The sequence below is a fragment of the Aulonocara stuartgranti genome (assembly GCF_965226115.1).
Source record: "Aulonocara stuartgranti genome assembly, chromosome: 1".
In the NCBI taxonomy this organism is placed as follows: Eukaryota; Metazoa; Chordata; class Actinopteri; order Cichliformes; family Cichlidae; genus Aulonocara; species Aulonocara stuartgranti.
This window is the reverse complement of record NC_138939.1, coordinates 4,022,501-4,042,422: the sequence shown is the minus strand read 5'-3', so window position 1 is coordinate 4,042,422 and position 19,922 is coordinate 4,022,501. Positions and strand designations below refer to the sequence as shown.

At 41.5% G+C, this 19,922-nt stretch overlaps 1 protein-coding gene across 2 annotated transcripts in view; it reads left to right on the top strand.

Moving 5' to 3' along the window:
• LOC309714747 (neural-cadherin) overlaps positions 1–19,922 on the top strand; it is a 335,326-nt gene that overhangs the window by 214,780 nt on the left and 100,624 nt on the right. For both annotated transcript variants that reach the window (XM_082547420.1, XM_082547421.1), the window contains exon 27: positions 13,035–13,249. In XM_082547420.1, the coding sequence (XP_082403546.1) occupies positions 13,035–13,249 (215 nt within the window). The remainder of the gene's footprint in view (positions 1–13,034; positions 13,250–19,922) is intronic.

The window sequence follows — 19,922 nt, the reverse complement described above, 5'->3', positions numbered from 1 at the left end:
AAAGCGCTTTGGGGTCCTTAGGGACTAGAAAGCGCTATACAAATACAGACCATTTACCATTTACCATTATTATTATTACATCTATATTACTTGCTATATAGGCCAAACATCCTACTTATGATCTCAGAACAAGAGGACAAACAGGTTCTGGGTAAATGGTTTACCTGGTTGTTTTGATTCTGACAGTTTTCAGTCTTGTGGATTGAGGGAAATGGTGAAAAATCTTGTGCCCCTGTTTTGATGGACCAATGTTGTAAACTTCAGCAAGGAGACTTAAAGATGTAAATATTGAAACCAGCGCACAAATTGGTAGTGTCATTTTAAAAACTGATTTTTTACACGTAAATAATGCATTCAAGGGGAACTTTAGCAGCTGTGGTATATCACACCTGGGTATGCTATGTATTTATGTCAGGATGGGTTATATTAGAGACTAACTAACCACATGTGACTCACTGTGTAATTTTTTTTTAACAGGTCAAACTCTATGGCATAGGTTGTGCGGAGGTTTTGGACACACAAGCATCGAGACCTAACGCATTGTTGGTTCTGGTCTTTGATGTTTGTTCGTTTTGTTTTTCGTTTTTTTGATCATCCCTTTCTTTAAAGCATAAAAAACTAAAGTAAAATTTCTACTGATTGGACCGTCATTATGAAGAGCTCGCATTATAAACTTTAAAGTTATCGTTTGACAGATAAGGTCGGGTCACATTGTACTTCCATGTGATTTTCAGTGACATCACAACAATGATTCTTCCAAGCATGAACTATTGGAAAGGCATTCAAGAATGACTAATCTCAGAAAATTAGAAATGCGATCACATGGCTAATACACAGGTGTGGTTGTAAGCCTCTCCACTGCTTTGCTAATCCCCCTGCTTGTTGAGGGTCAGCCTGGAGAGCAGACATCGCAGATATAAAGAAATCCCAAGCATCTCGGGTTGTCATTGAAAAGCGAGTGCACCGCAAGCAAGCCTGTTCTGAGGTTTGAATGCTCTCTCCTGGCATTGAGATCAGTCAACATCTTGTAGGGTTGGTTTATTTTTTGCCAAGGTTTTACTTCTGCCAGACATGAAGAAGTCCCAGTGCTGCAGCTTTTCTACTACCTGAACTACAGACTAAATAAGTTGTAGAGTGTGGGATGTATGGCAGGAAGTCAGGTTCCAGTTTGGCTGCTGTCTTGTCTACAAAGAAGTTGAAATGCCAAGAGAAAGACAGTGATCACTTATTACATTCAGTCAGCATAAAATCAGTAACTGATTAATTTCCAGCTTTCAGTGATGTCTTGCCACAGTGCAAGAAAACGAGCTTTTATGAGGGGAGAAGATGGAAGCTGGATGGAAATTAAAGGCTTGATAATAACCTATAAACATATGCTTTTGAGACTGTGATGGAGAGATGAAGGCAGAGCTCCTGTGGTGTGTGTATAACTACATTCACTCATTCAGTCCTGACTTTAGACGCTAAATCGCAAAGGACGGTGATTAAAAATGTAAAGGAAATTATCATATCAAAATAAACGCCTTGCCCGGTGCCACAGAAGGAAATCTTTATTTTTGCACAATGGCAGCAAATGTTCCAATAATCCCATAACTCCTGAGCTCTTAATTTAAACTCCCAGCCCTTTTCTCACTGAATTTCCCCCATTAAGAGTGTGCTGTTCCTCACTGGTGGGTTGCAACAGTAGGTCATGCTGAATTAAAATGAATTTGCACATAGTATTTTTATTCATGCTAAAGGGAATTCTTGAACCTTGTAACAGCTGTTAGAACTAACATACATCTGCTGGAGGAATTTTAATTTTGAGTGGGTATGTGTTGGCAGGGTTGCCAACAGCAGCTACAGTACGAGGCAAAGAGACTTACACCGGGCATGTTTGAGGCCTTTCATTTCCTTGACCTTAATTTCTCATCTACCAGTTTGAATCTACTCTGTAATATTTTGTTATTTTTGTTATTTTTACATCATTGTTGTGGTTCTTTCTACATGTAGTTGTTTCTGTGACTGAAAAGCGTGCTTCATTGGGCCGAGATGAGGTGACTGGCTTGATCATCGAAGAATATCCCTTTTCTTTGCCTTGAGAAACTCTTGGGTTGCTTTTGCAGTATCTTTTGGCTCATTATACATTTGCACATCGTCAGATCAGTTTGGCAGCATTTGGCCCAATCTAAGCAGAGACTACAGCTCAGTACACTTCAGAAACTATCCAGCTACCATCAGCAGTTACACCATCAGTACAAACTAGTGACATAGTTCACTGGCAGCCATGTTTGACAGATGATGTGGTATGTTTAAAATCATGAGCATTTGCTTATTCCATCATTCTGGTACAACTTCATCTTAGTTTCTTCTTAACAAATGTTTTGTTAGAGCTGAGCAGCACATGTTTTCTGGTCTAATCTGCCTTCCTTCTTGACTGTAACGAGTGGTTTGCACCTTTTTGTGAGCCCTCTGTATTTCCATTCGTGAAGACGTGTCTTAAATTCTAGACTTTGACAATGATATAGTTACGTCTTCGAGCGTGTAATTAACTTGGCTAGATGTTGTAGAGAGTTTTCCTGAGCAAAGCGATCGTCCACTTTTCTTGTTCTGTAGTCTTCCAGACTTAAGATGTTGCTGAGTTGCTCAGTGCGTTCCTTCTTTTTAAGAATGTAATAGATTTTATTTTGACGCTCCTAAAGCTCTTACTCTCGCTTTGATAGGTTTAATTGGTTTTTTCAGCCTAATGACAGCCTCGGTCATTTGCATTGACCTCTCTTTGGGCCTCATATTGACAGTTCTGGTGAACGGTTGCCAAATGCAAGTTCAACATTTAACATCAACTTCAGGTCTTTTGTCATCTTAATTTGTTATGGATTAACAAGAGAACCAACCTCACTTAGCCATAAATCTCCTTTTCAGTCAATTGTGGGGGCCGAGTATAAAAATATCTGTTTTCCTTAACAGTTGACACAAAATTTGTGTTGAATTCCTTGAATTTAAGCTGAAAGTCTTCAGTCACATCTTGATTATCAACTGTGGAGCTCAACCACAACCAGATCTCACTTTGGCCCAGGTGGACCTTGTCTGTCAAAACTATAATATTAGTGTTTTTCCTAAACATGCTTAGCGATTATGTGGTATATGCAGAGAAAAATGTTATATAGACTAAGGTGGATGTGAAAAGTGATCTAGATTGTTAGAACTCTGTTGTTTTTGACTGCTCCCTAATTGGTGGGGCATCATGCTGTTACCTGGGTACTACACCACGGAGCTTAAGTGGAGCAACGAACAATGATGTGTCAAGGTTTCTTGTTAATTAAGCAAAGTCTGTGAACTCGTTCAGGCTGGCAACTCTGCCAAACACACTAATATTCCTCACTCTTCATGTCATATGTCAAGCACACCCCTCCCACCTTGCATCGCTGCCTGCTGTTTCAACCCCTCCACTACCCCAACACCCACTTGTACCTTCCAGAGGGGATATTTACTCATCATTCCCCCAATTTATATGGACTATATTTGCAGTGAGTGATGAGCTCAGAGCTTTTACAGCAAACTCAAACTGCATCCTCCTGCTCTAATAATTAGTTATCTAAAACACGAGTTGTCTGAGTGAACTGTTATTGCTGATGTGCCACCCAATTTGCTATCAGTGATTCTTTGGCAGAAAAATAATCTCTATCAACACTTCACTTTTACATTGCAGAGCACGATTAAGGCATATTAGCCTGTCAAAACCTTCCTTGATGGCTCTGCCATGTGATCAGGTACAAGACTACAGTTTTTCTAAAAGTTTTGCTCTCTTTATCCGTGCTTTCAGCCTGCTTTAAGCAATCACACTGTATTGAACTGCTCATTTTCTCTAAATATTCATACGCTTCCCACACACTTTCTAAATATCCTGCTATATTCTTGGGTTTAAAGAATTTGAGTGAAAAGGACTTGGGACAGCAGGAGACAGTTTGACAATTTCGACTACACAAAATAACCTTATTAGCACCAAAAGGCTCCAACATGACGCTCTACTCTGTATGTGTCTGTCTTGCTTGCGGCAACAGTTCAACACTTGAATGACTGCTGCATTCATCCTTTCATACAAATGTCAGCGCCCAGCTATACAGCATCTAATTTTGCATACGGGCACTCACAGCAACAGCAAAATGGAAATCATCCAGACTTGAGCACGAGTAGCAATTGGAGTAAGACAGGAAATGATGTGAAAATGGAGCAATGGTTTTCTGTTTTGACGTGTTGACAGGGAAGCCACTGTCATGGGATGACACCACAATGTCAAGCAGATGTACAAGGGATAAGGTGATGGGAGATTGCTTGAAATTCCATCTGTCTGGGTGAGATAAATCTTCCACACCTTCTGTTCCATAACTGTTAAGATGGGTCAGAATCAGAGGACAAATTTCCCCATGAGGAATATTAAAATATACCTCAAATGAAACCCTGGGTGAATGCGTGGACATCTTAAGAATTTAGAGTTCATTAAACTGCCTTTCTCTTATCAGAAGGTTTTATAATATGACCATTTAATCCAAAGCCCGAGTATGTGACAATAAAAAAACAACTAACCCACACTGAATATACTTGAGCTTGAGTTTTTCAAATATAGAATCACTTTCTCAAATTTAGCATAAACCGCCATGTTTTGCTACATTTTGGTTAATAATATTTCGTTTATACTACTTCCCTACATGTTTAGAGGTTTAGCTATGTGGCCTTTCCCCCAAGCCACAAGAAAAAACGATTTTCAGAGTATTTTTGCGGAGCACCAGCTCCTGTGTGCTCCTGCATTGCTTGCCGTTATAAATAGAAACAAACCTTTCACAACCTCCTGCTAGATGAAAGATCTTGCATGTTAGCTGTCACATGCTGCCAGTTCTTGTTTCGAATCCCCAGCAAACAAGTGAACTGAAGGAGAGGGTCTTCATTAGCATAAATCACTCTGTAAACAAGGCCAAAAGCAGGGCGAGAACATTTCAGCAAATCCTTTCAACTACAAACACCGATGACGAAATAAGCTCGATGGTGCGTCTGTGGTAGAAGAAACATGATGACCCTGTTTAAACTTCAAGTAATTCAGCCTGATGCCGTGCGTAGCCTCAGACTCGACTCTTTAATGGTGGAAGTGAAGAGCTATGTGCAACCAATTAAATACAACACCAGTGTGTGCCTAAGATTTTATCACTGTCTCAACTGTGCCTCCGTGCAGACTTTGAGTTTTGTGATGAAATTAGCAGTCAGTTCGCGCTGTTGACCTCTGTAATGGTTAGATGTTAACAAAATAAGTCACATCTAATTGTTTATCAAGGGTTAAAATGATGTCAGCAGCAGACTCCTCCTGGCACATGCTTGTTGTGTTACCATATTCCACAAGCAAAGGTGCAGCACATCAGAAAGGATAATGAATGTTGCGCTTCAGTGTGTTTTTTATTCACTATGCTGGAGTGATAATTAGGAGCAGGAATTTCCAGCAAAAATACTATACACTTTTAATTCATTGTTGCTATTCTTCAAAAGTCACATCCATCCATCTTCTCTGGCTTACTCGAAGTTGAATTATAGTAGTAAGAAATAATCAGGATATTTCCGATGTCTATTTGACCAGCAGGTCCTCGTGTATGATCCAGAGTGGATTCCAGGTGGGGTGAGATTAATAATCATGGCAACAAGTAGTAGGTGTACACCAGGATCTCCTCCAAGTTGGGTGCATTCGGAAACTCTCCAGGAGAAATGCACAACCTGATCAGATGGCCAGACCACCTCAGCGGACTCTGTTTGATGGGAATGAGCAGTAGCTCTTCTCCAGGCTACTCATCGCAATGACTGGAAAATCAAACCTTTTCCGTCTGCCTCACCTCTCTGCTCACATTAGCTCACATGCATTACTGCTACACTCTTCCTGTCGCTAGTCGACAACATCCCAGAGACTCTAAAACTTTTTCTCTTCGGTCAGCAGCTCTTACCCAACTTAGTGGGAGCAGCCACAGTTTTCCAGTAGCCTCAGAGGTGAAAACTACCATTCTGACTGTTGCACACTTGGCCACAGACTTTCCTGTCGTATGCTAAAGATCATGTTTTGATGAAGCAAAGTGGAATCACGCCCATGAATACTACAAAATAAATACTTTGGTTTTAGTCTTATATAGAGAGCTTAATTCTAACAGCTGACAGTGCTATAGAATAAAATTATAATGATCAGCAAAATAGATTACAGATGTTGCATTCTGGGTAGAATATCTGTCTTGCACACTGATGACATACATATGTGCATGCATTTGACCTTTGGACATCACATAAAACAAAACCATAGCAGCTGCTGTTACACATGTTCTCTGCTTTAGAAAACCACAACACAAATATTCAGGTACAGCCATATGAAAACACACAAATCTATGTGCTCTGAACATATGTGACGGCAGACGAACATAAAGCCTCATCACACACGTGTCCTCTAAGCTTTCTTGCTGTGATTTGTGGAAGTTAATTTTACCCTTCAGCTTCATTTAATTAGAAGCAGCGAGTGAAAAGGGCAGGATTTGAGTCTGGCTGGCTCGAGCCAGCATGTAATGTGGCTCACCGCTGGACCCGAGCAGGATGCCTGGCTGGATCCCTGTTAGGCGTAATCCCTGGATTACTCACATGCACACAGACACGCACACACGCTTACACAATTATTAGCTATTCCTCTCACTCTTAGTGTTAATCTAATCCACAAATAATGCTGCAACCACTCACATATGAAGAAACCTGTATTTTTACTGCTCAAACAAATAGCTTTGTCTTGTGGGTCAAAAACAATCAAATTAAGGTTTTAATCAGGTTCATTAAGAATCAAAACATTTTCTGATATTACTTTTTTAATGCCTGGCTGCAGGTATCCAATCTTTGGCCAGGTCCAAACCAAAGCATCACTGAACACTGATTTTTTTATTTGTACTGTTATCACACAGCAAGAAAGTTCCTGGTTCAGTAGCAGTTGGATATATTTTCTTTCATGCATCACTTTTGTAATATTCCAATGAGTTTCCAATCCTTTAAAATACAAACAAATGATCAATGTTGCAGAATTGCATAGATTCAAACATTAAGCATTCACTGTAATCTTTCAAAATCTCTGAAACTCAAGAGAACCTGTCTGGGAGGGTATACTGTAGGTTCCTTGAGTAATCCCGGTTCTCAGAGTAGTACCAGTGAGATGTCATGCTATGGGATATGCCTGTTTATTCCATTTAGCTCATCATCAGTCCTGATTGGCTGGTGAGTGCGATGACCAGAACAGGCAGAACCCCCACTCTTAGGTAGTTACTATGTTACTATGAAGACATTATTCAAGATAAGCACCTCTTCTCACTTTGCCCAGCAAGATTTAGTCAGTTTGATTAGTCAGACATCTCACTCGTGCTGGTCTGAGAACCGGGGTTATGCAAGTAACCTAACATTTTCATTCCTAGCATTGTTTCAGTGTCTTACTAAGAGATATGGAAATGAGACAAAAGAGACAAACAGGTCACAGCTTCTGCAAACTTAATCTTCAGATGAAGTAAAAGGAGGTGTGGAGCATGTTGTCAAGATATTAGGCATGCATGAACCAACCATCTTAGGTGCAGAGACTGGCCTGGGCTTCAGTGACACCACAGCCTGCATAAGTGCCTGAATATCACTGACATGTAGTATGCCAGAGGCGATTTAAAACACATTTCAAAACTGATTATTTGAAGCTTTAGCCATATGAGAGTCTGTCATTGTCATGGTGTATAAGACAAATAATACGGTGAAGCATAAAAGGTTCAGCTTTTCAGATTGCAATCACAATAAAAGGGTTTAAATTATTGCCCACAGATCTGGGTTTGCATTGCGTTATTCACATCAGCTGTAGATGCCAAGAAGTTCACAGCTTCTTTAGAGAGCCTATAAACATGATTTCAGTCATGTTTGAAAGCTGAACAACAACAACAAATCTTTAATTCTCACCTGATTTGCAGTCACAAAAAGTCCACCATATTTAACGTTTCATATCACATCTTCTTGCATTTTTTATTTTTTTATTTTTTTGGGCTCCCCTTCACACATATACTGTCAGAAAAAACACGTTTCCTCAAACTATCTCTTATTATTTCTTATTGTCTTCAGATGATAACCTTTGACATACTGACATGCAGTAAAATTAAGAGTTATACACGACAATTCGAGCAGTCACGAGGGGTCACTGAAAGGTTCAAGAACAGTTTTGTATTCCACAAGCTGTGAACTGTCTGAATACATATGGGATTCAGGAAGCACTCTCCACAAGCATCATCAATACACCAAATGAGAAAATATCTAATGTTGTTTGTTCCTCCAGTAATGTTCCACACGTCGATTTTCCTCCTGTGTACATTTGTGTTGAAGCGTAGCAGCACTGACTGCTTGATGAGCTGTGTATACCTTTTTATAGTTGTGCTTCGTTAGGCTTGTGCTTTCCCACTCTGGACATATTATGGACTTATAGAACTTTCAGTTGAGTAAACGTGCTTTACATCCAAACCTGGATACATAATTCATGTTCTATGAATAAACATACTTCAATCAAGTGTAAACAACACGTTTCCTGGTATTCTGGAGACTTTTAGACTTGGCAAAGACGACCTTTTGTAACTGTGATGCACATGTAGACTTTCTATTTGGTGTAACAGTGGATCTGTCGTAAGGCTGAGGGGAGTGAGCAAGAACTGTTCCATAACTTGGTGATCAAGGCTTAAAACTGAGTGCATGATTAAATGCTGGCTCTAAAGTAACACGTTCTGCATCTGTTTTATGAAAACTGAATGCAAGCCAAAGCGGAAATGCAGGAATTGCTTCTTTGTGAAGTATCAGCCAAATAGATGACAGAGAGAGAACAAGGCAAAGCAGCTGAAGCTGCCAACCCAGAGATGCAGATGATTGTCGCATTTTCAATCACGTTAGAGTACCTGAGCTCTGTAACATCTGATGTGTGATTCTGCTGGTTCAGAAGTGGGAGCAGCAAGACAGTGGATGTCAGGAAATGAAGATAGAAAGGAGAAGAGAATAGAAAGGAAAAGGGGGATTTGGGAAAGGCTGGGGAAATGAGACAGAGTTGGATAAAGGTGAAGGGAATTAGGGGGAAATGGGAAAGGAAGTGCAGGGTAGCAAGGAGAGGAAAGAGGAAATGATAAAAGAGCACGATAATGAAAATGGGAGCAAGGACAGAAAAGAAGAAAAGTGAAGGGGGAAGAAATAACACATGCAGATAAGATAAGAGTTAATAAAAGATAGAATGGCTGTAGGATAGTTTTCTGCTCTTGGGGCTTTGAGATATGACCCCAACGCATACACACACACACACAAAAAGATTACAGTCCAAGATTGAAGAAAGAACATGCAGATAATCGAGGCACTGGGATTAATAATGAGATCTGGGAAGTGAGGGGGTTGAGTGGAGGAGTGGGATTACGGCTCCCGGCCCAGCGTTAACAAACGCAATTCCCAGCAGACAACGAATGAGCAAAACAAAGCTGCCTTAAGAGGATTGGAGAGCTTCGCAATTGTGTCTAAAACTATGCCTCGGATTGTCTTGTGCTCAGAGAATTAGCGTGACATCACCAAAATGAAAATGCAGGCGTGAATGTTTTCCTGGTACCTCCAGTCTTACACGCCAACAAAACTTTTGAGTATGAATGACTTTTTAAAGCCTAAGGGGGAAAAAACCAATAAGCAACAAATAAATAAAAAGGTATAAAATCACAGGTAGCTTCTTCCTTCTCTTATTTACTTTTCTTACAAGTGTTTCTTACCAGTGAAGTGTTGCAGAATCCTTATTGGTCCGTGGAGTAAACTGTTCTTCCACAGAACATGACACCATAGGATGTTAGTGCGACCTGCTGTTATAAGCAGTAACCTCAGGGGCTGAAAAACCAAACAAATGTGCCAAAAACTGCATTTCCTCTGATGGCATTTTGAAGCTGGCTCTATAAGTAGAGAAGTCTCCTTAGACTGCCGTGTAAAAGTGGCCAACGTTACAGCAGAAATGAAAATGTTTTCTGCTCGGCACTAAAAATAAACAAATGTTTGGCTTCTGAAGTCTACGCTGCCTTGATTGACAGGTGTCTCTGATTGGCCTTGTATCCACTAAACTGAGTCACAAGACGTGACTTCTGCACTGGGCTTGTGGTTTTATGAACCACCTGCATTGTATAATTGTAGCACTTCGAATTGTCCACGCTAGCATTTCCTGATAACGTAGAACTTCACCCCGTCATCACCTGATTCCAAATTCCATATACCCTGGAAGTTGGATCATTTATCAGTGAGTGATGGCAAACCAGAGTTGACCACATTCCAGTTGTAAAAGTCAGAAAAATTCTTGTTCAGACTCAAACCCGTACAGACGTGTTTGAAGGTAGCATTTTCAAATAAGAATGTCAAACTGTGTTTTTCAGTAAGTGTACAGAATGTTCTCTTGATAAATCATACAAAGCTACTCTAGTGATAAATATGTAGGTAGAAAGCACATAATCGGACCCCATTAAAATGGCAAAATTGGGCATTCTTTGGTGAAGATGTGCACTTTTAGAGTGGAGAAAGCCATTGCATTGCTTTAATGTGGCATTTAATGTTCGATAGCTAGAACTGTAAGGGAGATACATTCAGGCTTCATACTTGGACTATAATAAAATGCATATGTATTTGCACTTATAAACAGTGCTGCAGCACAGTCACAGATAGAGCATGATTTTTGTTCAGTGTATTTAACAAGCCACAAAAAAGCTACATTTGTAGTACATCTTACAACTTCTGTTGTAAGTTTATGCATGCTGCTGGTACGCGATTGCCCCGACTTTCCAAGTGGGGGAGTTTAGCTGAAAGATTTTGACTGTGAACTCAGAATTTCTGACTTCCGGCTCAAAATACAGCACAGCATTGACATTGTAATTTGGTTTGGTTTGATCAAAATGCATATAGAACCCATGGTCATACCCATCTTTTCTATAGCATGTGGCTTTAAAGTGGAAGTTGAAGTGTTTTTGTGAAGAGTAGATGTGTGCTAGTGCTGTCACCTTTAGGTGGATCAGAGCTTGTCACCTGATTTGAAATCAAGCTTTACACAGATGTGTTTGAACAGCTGGCATTTCCAATTAAGAATGGCAAATTGTGTTTTCAGTAGGTTTTCAGTCTGTTTTCAAAATCTTTCTCGAGATGAATCATTCAAAGCTATTATAGTGATAAATACAGTGGAAAGAGCATAATCGGTCTCCCTTAACATTACAAAATTGGGCACTAGCTTCAGTGAAGACATGTTCTGTCAGAGTGCCCTTCGAGTTGAAAAAGCTATTACATCACCTTAAAAAGGCATTTTATGTTTCATAGCTATGATGGTTCTGATTCTGCGCCGCTTATAGTGAATTCAAGCATCCTTTTCTCAAACTGTGAAGAAAACCAGGGCCCGGATGAATAAAACTCTGCATACAACTGACACTATTTACCCACAAAGGCTCAAATGTGCGTGCACCTTTTTGCATTTGCATTTCACACAAACATACACGTGTGCAGGAAAAGGTGTATGAATAGCATTTGTGCATCTGGCTCTTGGTGATTCATGGAGATTTCTTGTACTTTAAGGTTGGCCAATGTTCAAGTCAGCACTACCCGTCTTGCGGCAGAGTGTAACATCTTGTCGTATATTACATTAGCATTCGTCTAAAGTGTTTGTTTGCCTGCTTGTGTTCCTGCATCTGAAGGCAGTGAAGTGACACATGCCTCCTGTATTTGTACAGGTGTCATTTATTGTATGTGGGCTGCTTGATTTCTGAGTCTGCATTTGTTTGTTTGCGTGCACATGCATTCACGTGTCCTCTTTCAATTCTGGAGAAGAGCAGAGGCAGAAAAATGAGCAAGAGAACGAAGGAACATTTGGATGAGAAATGAGCTGTCTGCGGAACACTAAGGAGATGTGTGAATGCAAACACATAATGGTGGAAATACACATCCTGTGTGGGCTTGTAGGATCCACCAGGCTCAGACTCAGAATATCTTGAGAGGCAGCTGAAGTGTGAATAACATAAACCAATGAAAAACTCACTTATTAGGAGGAAGAGAATTCCCCTGGAGAAAGGCATTGTTGTTCTGTTTGTGTGTGTGCGCGCGTCTGTGTGCGCAAATTTGGAAGGCAAGCTGGGTGTACAATTTTTATATTTCTTAATTGCTGGCAACATGTGGATTGAAAGAAGGGAATTTTTATTTTGCTGAAAAATCCATGACTTTCCCGTGAGATTTATTTCCAGCTACTAAACATGAAAAGATGAAAGCTTTTTAAAAAAAAATCAGATAAATAAGAGAAATTGATTCAGGAATGTGTCGAGTTTAGATGGTAAAATACACACTCTGAAAAGGCGAGGGAAACAGATGGCTGCGATAATATAGTCCCATTGTTGTTTGGGTGTATGTTTTTTTTTACATTTCACTGGTGATTACAGAGAGTAATCACCACTCAACAGAGTTGGACATGTTTTTATGTCAGAGGAAAAATTCCTGATTATTTCGTACTCATTTTATGTATTTATAGGATTGTTCATGTAGACAAAGAAGATGCATATAAGTGGCATTTGTAATTTACAGGCTAAAGTGCTCCCAGAGAGAGAAGGTGAGAGGTGACATTTTGACAGGAAGCAGTGGTACAAATGAGTACTTGAATATGTGGAAACACAGAGAGAGGAGTTTGGTAGTGATGTTGTGATTCTCCCTGTGGTTTTGCCACTAATGAGAACATCTGCATCAGTGAAACATACGAAATGAGAGAGCGAGATAGCCGAAGGGGAGCTTAGTCTGAGAGGGGAAAACAACTAGACTTGGAGACACGGAGAGCAGACGTCGTGCAAAAATACTTGAAAGAGCTAAATATGGCAAAAGGTTCAAAAAGGGGTTGAGAAAGATCAGGGTAGTGTTTTAACTGAATTTTCACAAAGCGGTGAAAAAATCGGAGCCATCTCTTTATTGCATTCACTAACTCGTGTCATTTCGCCTCTTGATTTCCTCTTTGTCCCAAGGTGCCAGTGCCCAGCTCAGTTCGAGGGGCCTGAATGCCAGCAGAACAAGCACAGTTTCCATGGCAACGGCTATGCCTGGTTTCCTCCCATGATGCCCTGTTTCGAGAGCCATGTGTCGCTGGAGTTCATCACGGACGTGGCTGATGGCCTGGTGTTGTACAGCGGCCCCTTAGCGCAGCTGCAAGCCTGGGACCACGAGGACTTCATGGCTATAGGTAGGAAATGTGTTTATTTCGTGTTCTGTGTTTTCATTACTGGGGTCCAGTAAAGGAAAAATATTGATGCCTGAGATGACTATATTAGTGATCTCATTCGCTGACATCATACATAGCTAAGAGTAGAAAAAACTGCTGGGAACTCACTAAGAGCAGCTGAAACCTGGAGGGATTATTCGTACAAGTGCTGGCCTCATTATTTGACATATTTAACATGAATATCACAAACAATACAGAAAAAATAATATGTCCTGCCACATTCTGAGATGAGGAAGACATTACTTTTGCCTTTTATCATTACTTTATCATTTCTGGAGCAGCAGATAAATCCTGCAGATTGAGCTTCAGAACAAAGAGCGACTGTTTTATTCTTCCGCATTCTCCCCATCTTATGAACTGTGGTATTAAAAGTGCATAAATCATATATACTTCTCACCTTTTAGCATTATTTCAGACTCCCAAGGTTGCATTTCAGCAATTCTTGAAATAATGATGGCACTTTCAGCTTTGCAGTAATAAAAACTGTTTTGCTTAAGGGGGGCTTAAAAGTTAAGGTAATAGACATTTTTAGATGTGGTAAATAATGGAGGGATTTAGTGTGGGAGGATTAAGAAGAGGAGGTATCGTTTTTGTGTAGCTTTACTCTAAACAAACAAAACAGAATCCAGACTATGACTGTGAAACCCAAATGGAGGTGCTTTTTCCCCAGGTGGTACGTCTGTGGTTGCCAGTGGTACGTGAGAAATGTGAACTAATTAAAAAGAAATAGAAATAGAAACACCTAAGTGCATTTATTTTTTTATTTTTCCTTATGTAAATCATTGATATACTATCCTAAGAACAAAATACCTCTTGGGTAAACAGAGTGGTGCGGGAAAAAACTAGAGACAAGCATCAGCATGTTCTCGTCTAGATGCTGTGTTGAGTTGAATATTTCAACTTGTGTGGTTGAATTTTACTGTTCATCAAGGCAAGTTGGATATGCACTCATCATTAGGTATGGCAGGAATGCTCAGTGCAAGTAAACAAGCATCTCCAATTTCTGGTTTAATTCCCTGTGTATTAACTTGCAGTGCACTCAGGATTAGACAGTGACAGTCATGCATACACAATCCTGCTGTTCACTGCAGTGATGTATAGCGTGAATATTGGTAAGAAACTTTTGAAAATAAGTGTAAATTGAGCTTTATCAAGGTTTCATCTGTAGCTCTTAAGGGAAAATTGTGTCCCTTTGTTTTGTTGCAGTGGCAATATTCTTAAACTTTGAAGACAATAAATCTTCTTGAATAGAGGGCAGTAGGCAGGGATTATAGACAGATGGAAACAAAGAACAAATATCTTGTACATGTTGGTATATTTAGTGTTTTAATCTGAGAGACTAACACCTCCTTGTCTCTCTTGCTACTCCTTTCGCCTCGTATTGCTCCTCTCTCTTGGGAGAGATGCTGCTGTTCCATCACTGCCAAAGTAATATGTGTGGGAGGTGAAGTCCGCCTGGAGAGCCGGATGAGTTGTGTGTCTGTGTATATGTGTGTGTGTCGAGTGTGTATTTGATGAGCAGGTTTGCAGTGTAAATCCTGAATTATTTCTTTAGCCTTTGTTGGTGTCAGAGGATCTGTGTGTGTTTGAAAGCCAGCCAGTTTGTGGGTCCTAAAGACTTAGGATTAGGTTAGTTGAGTTGTTAGTGGACTTGGTGCACAGTGTGTAATTAGAGTCAGGCTGTACATATTTAGAGCTCTAATTAACTTGGGTCAAGGTTGACCTACTGCATGTAACAAATCCATGGGCAAGATTAGACTGTGCTGAAGCTTAATATTCCTGCATCACAGTATGTACCAAACTGCGTTATGGTAAAGAGCGTTCTTTACGGGGGGTTATTTACAGTATTTGTATATGCACTGATGATCAAGATGGCGGCGCGGATGGCAGCCTCGGTACTGCGCTCTCTCGCACTTTTCTTGCTTCTGTTTATTTTCTGCGCTTTTGGTCACTCAGACCACATCACTTTCTCCAGAGATCAACTGCTAAACATCAGCCAGTCGTCTCACTATAGTTCTTATCCATTTTTCACAAAACTGGAAAAGTTTTCATTTTAGTTGGAGTTGGAGCTCACAGCTCTCTGTGGCTCCTGGAGAAGACGTAGACGGGGGAGTCGCGCTGGTGAAACTACGTCGGCGAGGATTCGGCACGGCACTCCCCTCCATTCACCTCGCGAATCTCCGCTCTCTTCCAAACAAAGTCGACTAATTACTGCTAACAAGGACTTTGCACGCTCTGCTGCCCTCTGCTTCACTGAAACCTGGCTCAGTGAGCGAGTCCCAGACGCTGTCTTAAATCTGCCGGGCTTCCAACTCCACCGGGCGGACCGCGAAACTGAGCTCTCAGGGAAAACAAAGGGTGGTGGAGTCTGCTTCTACATTAATGAAGGTTGGTGTACTGATGTCACAGTGTTACAGAAACACTGCAGCCCACACTTGGAAAGTTTTTTCATCAATTGTAAACCGTTTTATTCACCGCGGGAGTTTTCTTCCTTCATGCTGGTCGGTGTTTACATCCCTCCTCAGGCCAACCCGAATAACGCACTGTGCGAGCTGGCTGACCAGATTACCACCCTGGAAAGGAATTCCCGGCTCTCAGCCAACGACCCAGCGTCAGTGTGGAGGGGCCTGCAGTACATCACCAGCTACAGACGCCCCCCACCCACTGTTGAAGCAAACAAAGACCTGGCCAACGAGTTAAACACTTTCTACTGCAGGTTTGAGACGGACAGACTCCCACGCCTCACCCTCCCCTCCCCAGAGACATTGCTTCAGACATTGACCCCCAACACACCTCCCATCTCTCCCCCCTTCACCCTCCTATTTCAGAAACAGAAGCCCAGGAAAGCCCCTGACCAGACGGTGTCTCACTCTCCTGCCTCAAAACCTGTGCTGAACAGCTGGCTCCCATCTTTACTCGCATCTTCAACAGATCCCTGGAGCTGTGTGAAGTTCCCTCCTGCTTCAAACACTCCACCATCATGCCTATTCCCAAGAAACCCACCATCACAGGACTGAATGACTACAGACCTGTCGCCTTGACGTCTGTGGTTATGAAATCCTTCGAACGACTGGTGTTAGCCCATCTGAAGGACATTACAGGCCACCAGCTGGACCCTCTGCAGTTTGCCTACCTCGCCAAACAGGTCGGTGGATGATTCAGTTAACATCAGGCTGCATTACATCCTGCAACACCTCGACAGCCCGGAAACTTATGCCAGGGTCCTGTTTGTGGACTTTAGTTCGGCTTTTAACACCATCGTGCCTGAACTTCTCTCCTCCAAACTCTCCCAGCTCAGCGTGTCACCAGCTACCTGTCAGTGGATCACCAGCTTCCTGACAGACAGAAAGCAACAAGTGAGGCTGGGGGAGATCACCTCTGAAACTCGGTCCCTCAGTATTGGTGCCCCTCAAGGATGTGTCCTCTCACCACTACTGTTCTCCCTCTACACTAACGACTGCACCTCCAAGAACTCGGCTGTCAAACTCCTAAAGTTTGCAGATGACACCACTGTCATTGGCCTCATTCAGGATGGTGATGAGTCTGGTGCAGTCAGCACAATCTGGAGCTGAACACTCTTAAGACTGTAGAGATGACAGTGGACTTCAGGAGACATCCCTCAACTCTGCTCCCCCTCATCATATCAGACAGCCATGTGTCGACTGTAAGGTTCTTCAAGTTCCTGGGTACAACCATCTCCCAGGACCTGAAGTGGGAGACCAACATCAACTCCATCCTCAAAAAGACCCAGCAGAGGATGTACTTCCTGAGACAACTGGGGAAGTAGAACAGGAGCTGCTGGTCCAGTTCTACACTGCGGTCATTGAGTCTGTCCTGTGCTCCTCCATCACAGTCTGGTATGGAGCAGCCACTAAACAGGACAGGCGCAGACTGCAGCGGACTGTACGGGCAGCAGAAAGGATCATCGGCGCCCCCCTGCCCTCCATCCAGGATCTGTACCTCTCAAGAACCAGGAAACGGGCAGGGAAAATCATCACAGATCCCTCACACCCTGCACACAGACTTTTTGATCTGCTGCCCTCTGGCAGACGGTACAGAAGCCTGCAGACCAGGACCACCCGACACAGGAACAGTTTCTTTCCCCTCGCCATCTCCCTCCTAAACAGTTGACCTGTCACACTGCTCCCACTGCCAGACTGCAGCTGCACCTTATGTACATTTTGTAGTATTCATTCCACTTCTTTTCTGTATTTTATGTATATAAGTTTAGATTGGTTATTTATAGTTGGTTTACACAGCTTTGTGTATGTTTGTGTAATGTATATATAGACACGTGTGTGTGTGTGTGTGTGTGATTTACATTGCTGTGCTTGAGAGCCTCCATCTACCGGAACCAAATTCCCTGTATGTGTCTGCACATATACTTGGCCAATAAACACGATTCTGATTCTGATTCTGATTCTGATGCGAGCTAGATATGTGATCATTTTGCCTGTAATCTCCACGCTGGATTTTGAATTGATACTAATAATAATGTCAGTGTTACCATTAAAAGGATAAATCCAAGTTCAATAGAATGCGGGTCTCACCTTCATGAGTTTGGGCATCATTTCTTTTGGTTTTTGTTTGAAAGAAGTTGCTGATACTGTTGTTTTTTTTGGGTGGGGGGTTAGTTAGTGAAAGTTGTACTCAGACCCTGACGGACATTTAAATCATGTATAACTGGCGAGTGTAGAGTAGCAGAGGTCTTGTGTCTGGCAGATTTCTGAGGGTGTTTTCACACATGTAGTACATTTACTCTGGTCCGATTCAGTTGAGGAGTAGCTTAACTCGTAGCTTTTTGCCACGCTTTGGTTTATTTTCCAAGTGGAGAATATTGCATCATAAACCATGTGAGAATGTTGCGTCTGCTCACTGGCCCCATGTGTCTGGGGCAGAAGCAACAAAAGTAAATACAGGAAGAACGTGCTGTGTTCTGCACTATTGGAGAACACAGAGAATTTATGTTAGTCGCTAGCTTGTACAGACCTTTGCACATCTATAGGACCTTACCGCATTGAGAATACAAAGCATATATGGCTAAGGGACATTTTTTTAGCTCACACCTGTAATGTACACCAGGTTGTTTTTCTGTGGACCAGAGTTGGATCACATTCACACCATAAACGCACCGCGCTGGAGTTCATCCAAAGGGTGTGGTTGTTTTTGTCCGCACCCGACTGCAGTTATTGTGTTCACACCTGTACAAATGAACCACTTCAAGTGGAAAAACAAACCAGAGTTCGATTTAAACACACTAAACTCTGCGGGTGTGAAAAAACACCCTGAGGTATTCGAGAGCTAGACAGCCAGGAGGTAGTGGAACCGAGGAATATTTTGTCAAAGCTAGTTGTTGGACTGGCCTTGGTCATTTTCAAATTTTTAACATACCACCCAACCACAGTTCACGTAGTATGTACCTGTACCTGTCGCTTCATATTATGTAGAGAGCTTGCAGCAAATTCTCCTTGGCAGCTTCATTATTTGCTCTGAGAACAGACTTCTCCATCTGCAAACTTTCCATTTAGATTCATGCACCATGTAAGGGAAATGTAACATTGTAGAAGTCAAGATAATATTTTGAGGGCTACAAAACAGGTTTGCAACCACGATACAGGATCCTTCAACCACCACTAAGTTAAACCGCTGTTGATGCACATATCCAAACAGATTTGTACTGTCATTCATCAAATTTCCCAAACCGAGTGAAAGTCATTAAAGCTTTTCAAGTCTGGGCTGTATTTCTGAAGGAGGTGGCCTTGTTCGTCTACTCGTAGCTTGCATATTTCAGTTGTGGTTGCTCTACGCAGCTGAACCAAGTAATGGGTGATGTTTTTCTAGTTTAAAGCAAAGGTTCTCAAAACCTTTGACAGTTTTCTACCAAACTTTGTCTTCCACAATGTCTGACACTTTACTGCAGATCTGACATTCACTCTTTTACACAACTGCTAGAAACCTCCTGTTAAGGTAAGGAGAGCGAATACTGACACTATACATTGATTGATAGCAACTGATGATTGGCATTCAGTGGGCTGTTTACATTCCAAATGTGATGCCCAGTGATGGCTAATATAAGCCACTGTATTTCTATTTCTATACGCATCCTTTCCAACCTTTTGTTTTCTCCCACTCTGACCCCAATTTTTTTATCAATCACTTACAATACAATAACATCCAGGTTTAATTTTAATGAAATCCTCAAATGAAGAGCAACAACAAGCTGTTCTGTGTTTTCCATGTAAAAATCCCATTCAGCTCCATGTTCTTGCAGCACTGGCTCTGTGGCTCACCAGTGGAACCCCCTTATCACTTTGAAAACCTGTTTGAAACAGTCCTTGATGTTTATATCAGCACATTTATTCTAAAAAGGGGCCTTCAATTAACATTTAACATTTTGTCTTTCAGACAAGTTTGGGAGTTTACAGCCATTTTCAGATAGTAGTGGATGATTTTCCAGATAAACACAATTTATCCTTTTAGCTTTTGCAAAATAAACATTCATAAAACGACCACTTCCTGAACTATTATCGATAATACTTAATAATCCACCCACACCGAAAACACAATGAACACATTTACCAGCTGCAGTCGGGGGAAAAACCTCAATAAAATCTGATGTAATGATCATTGAATT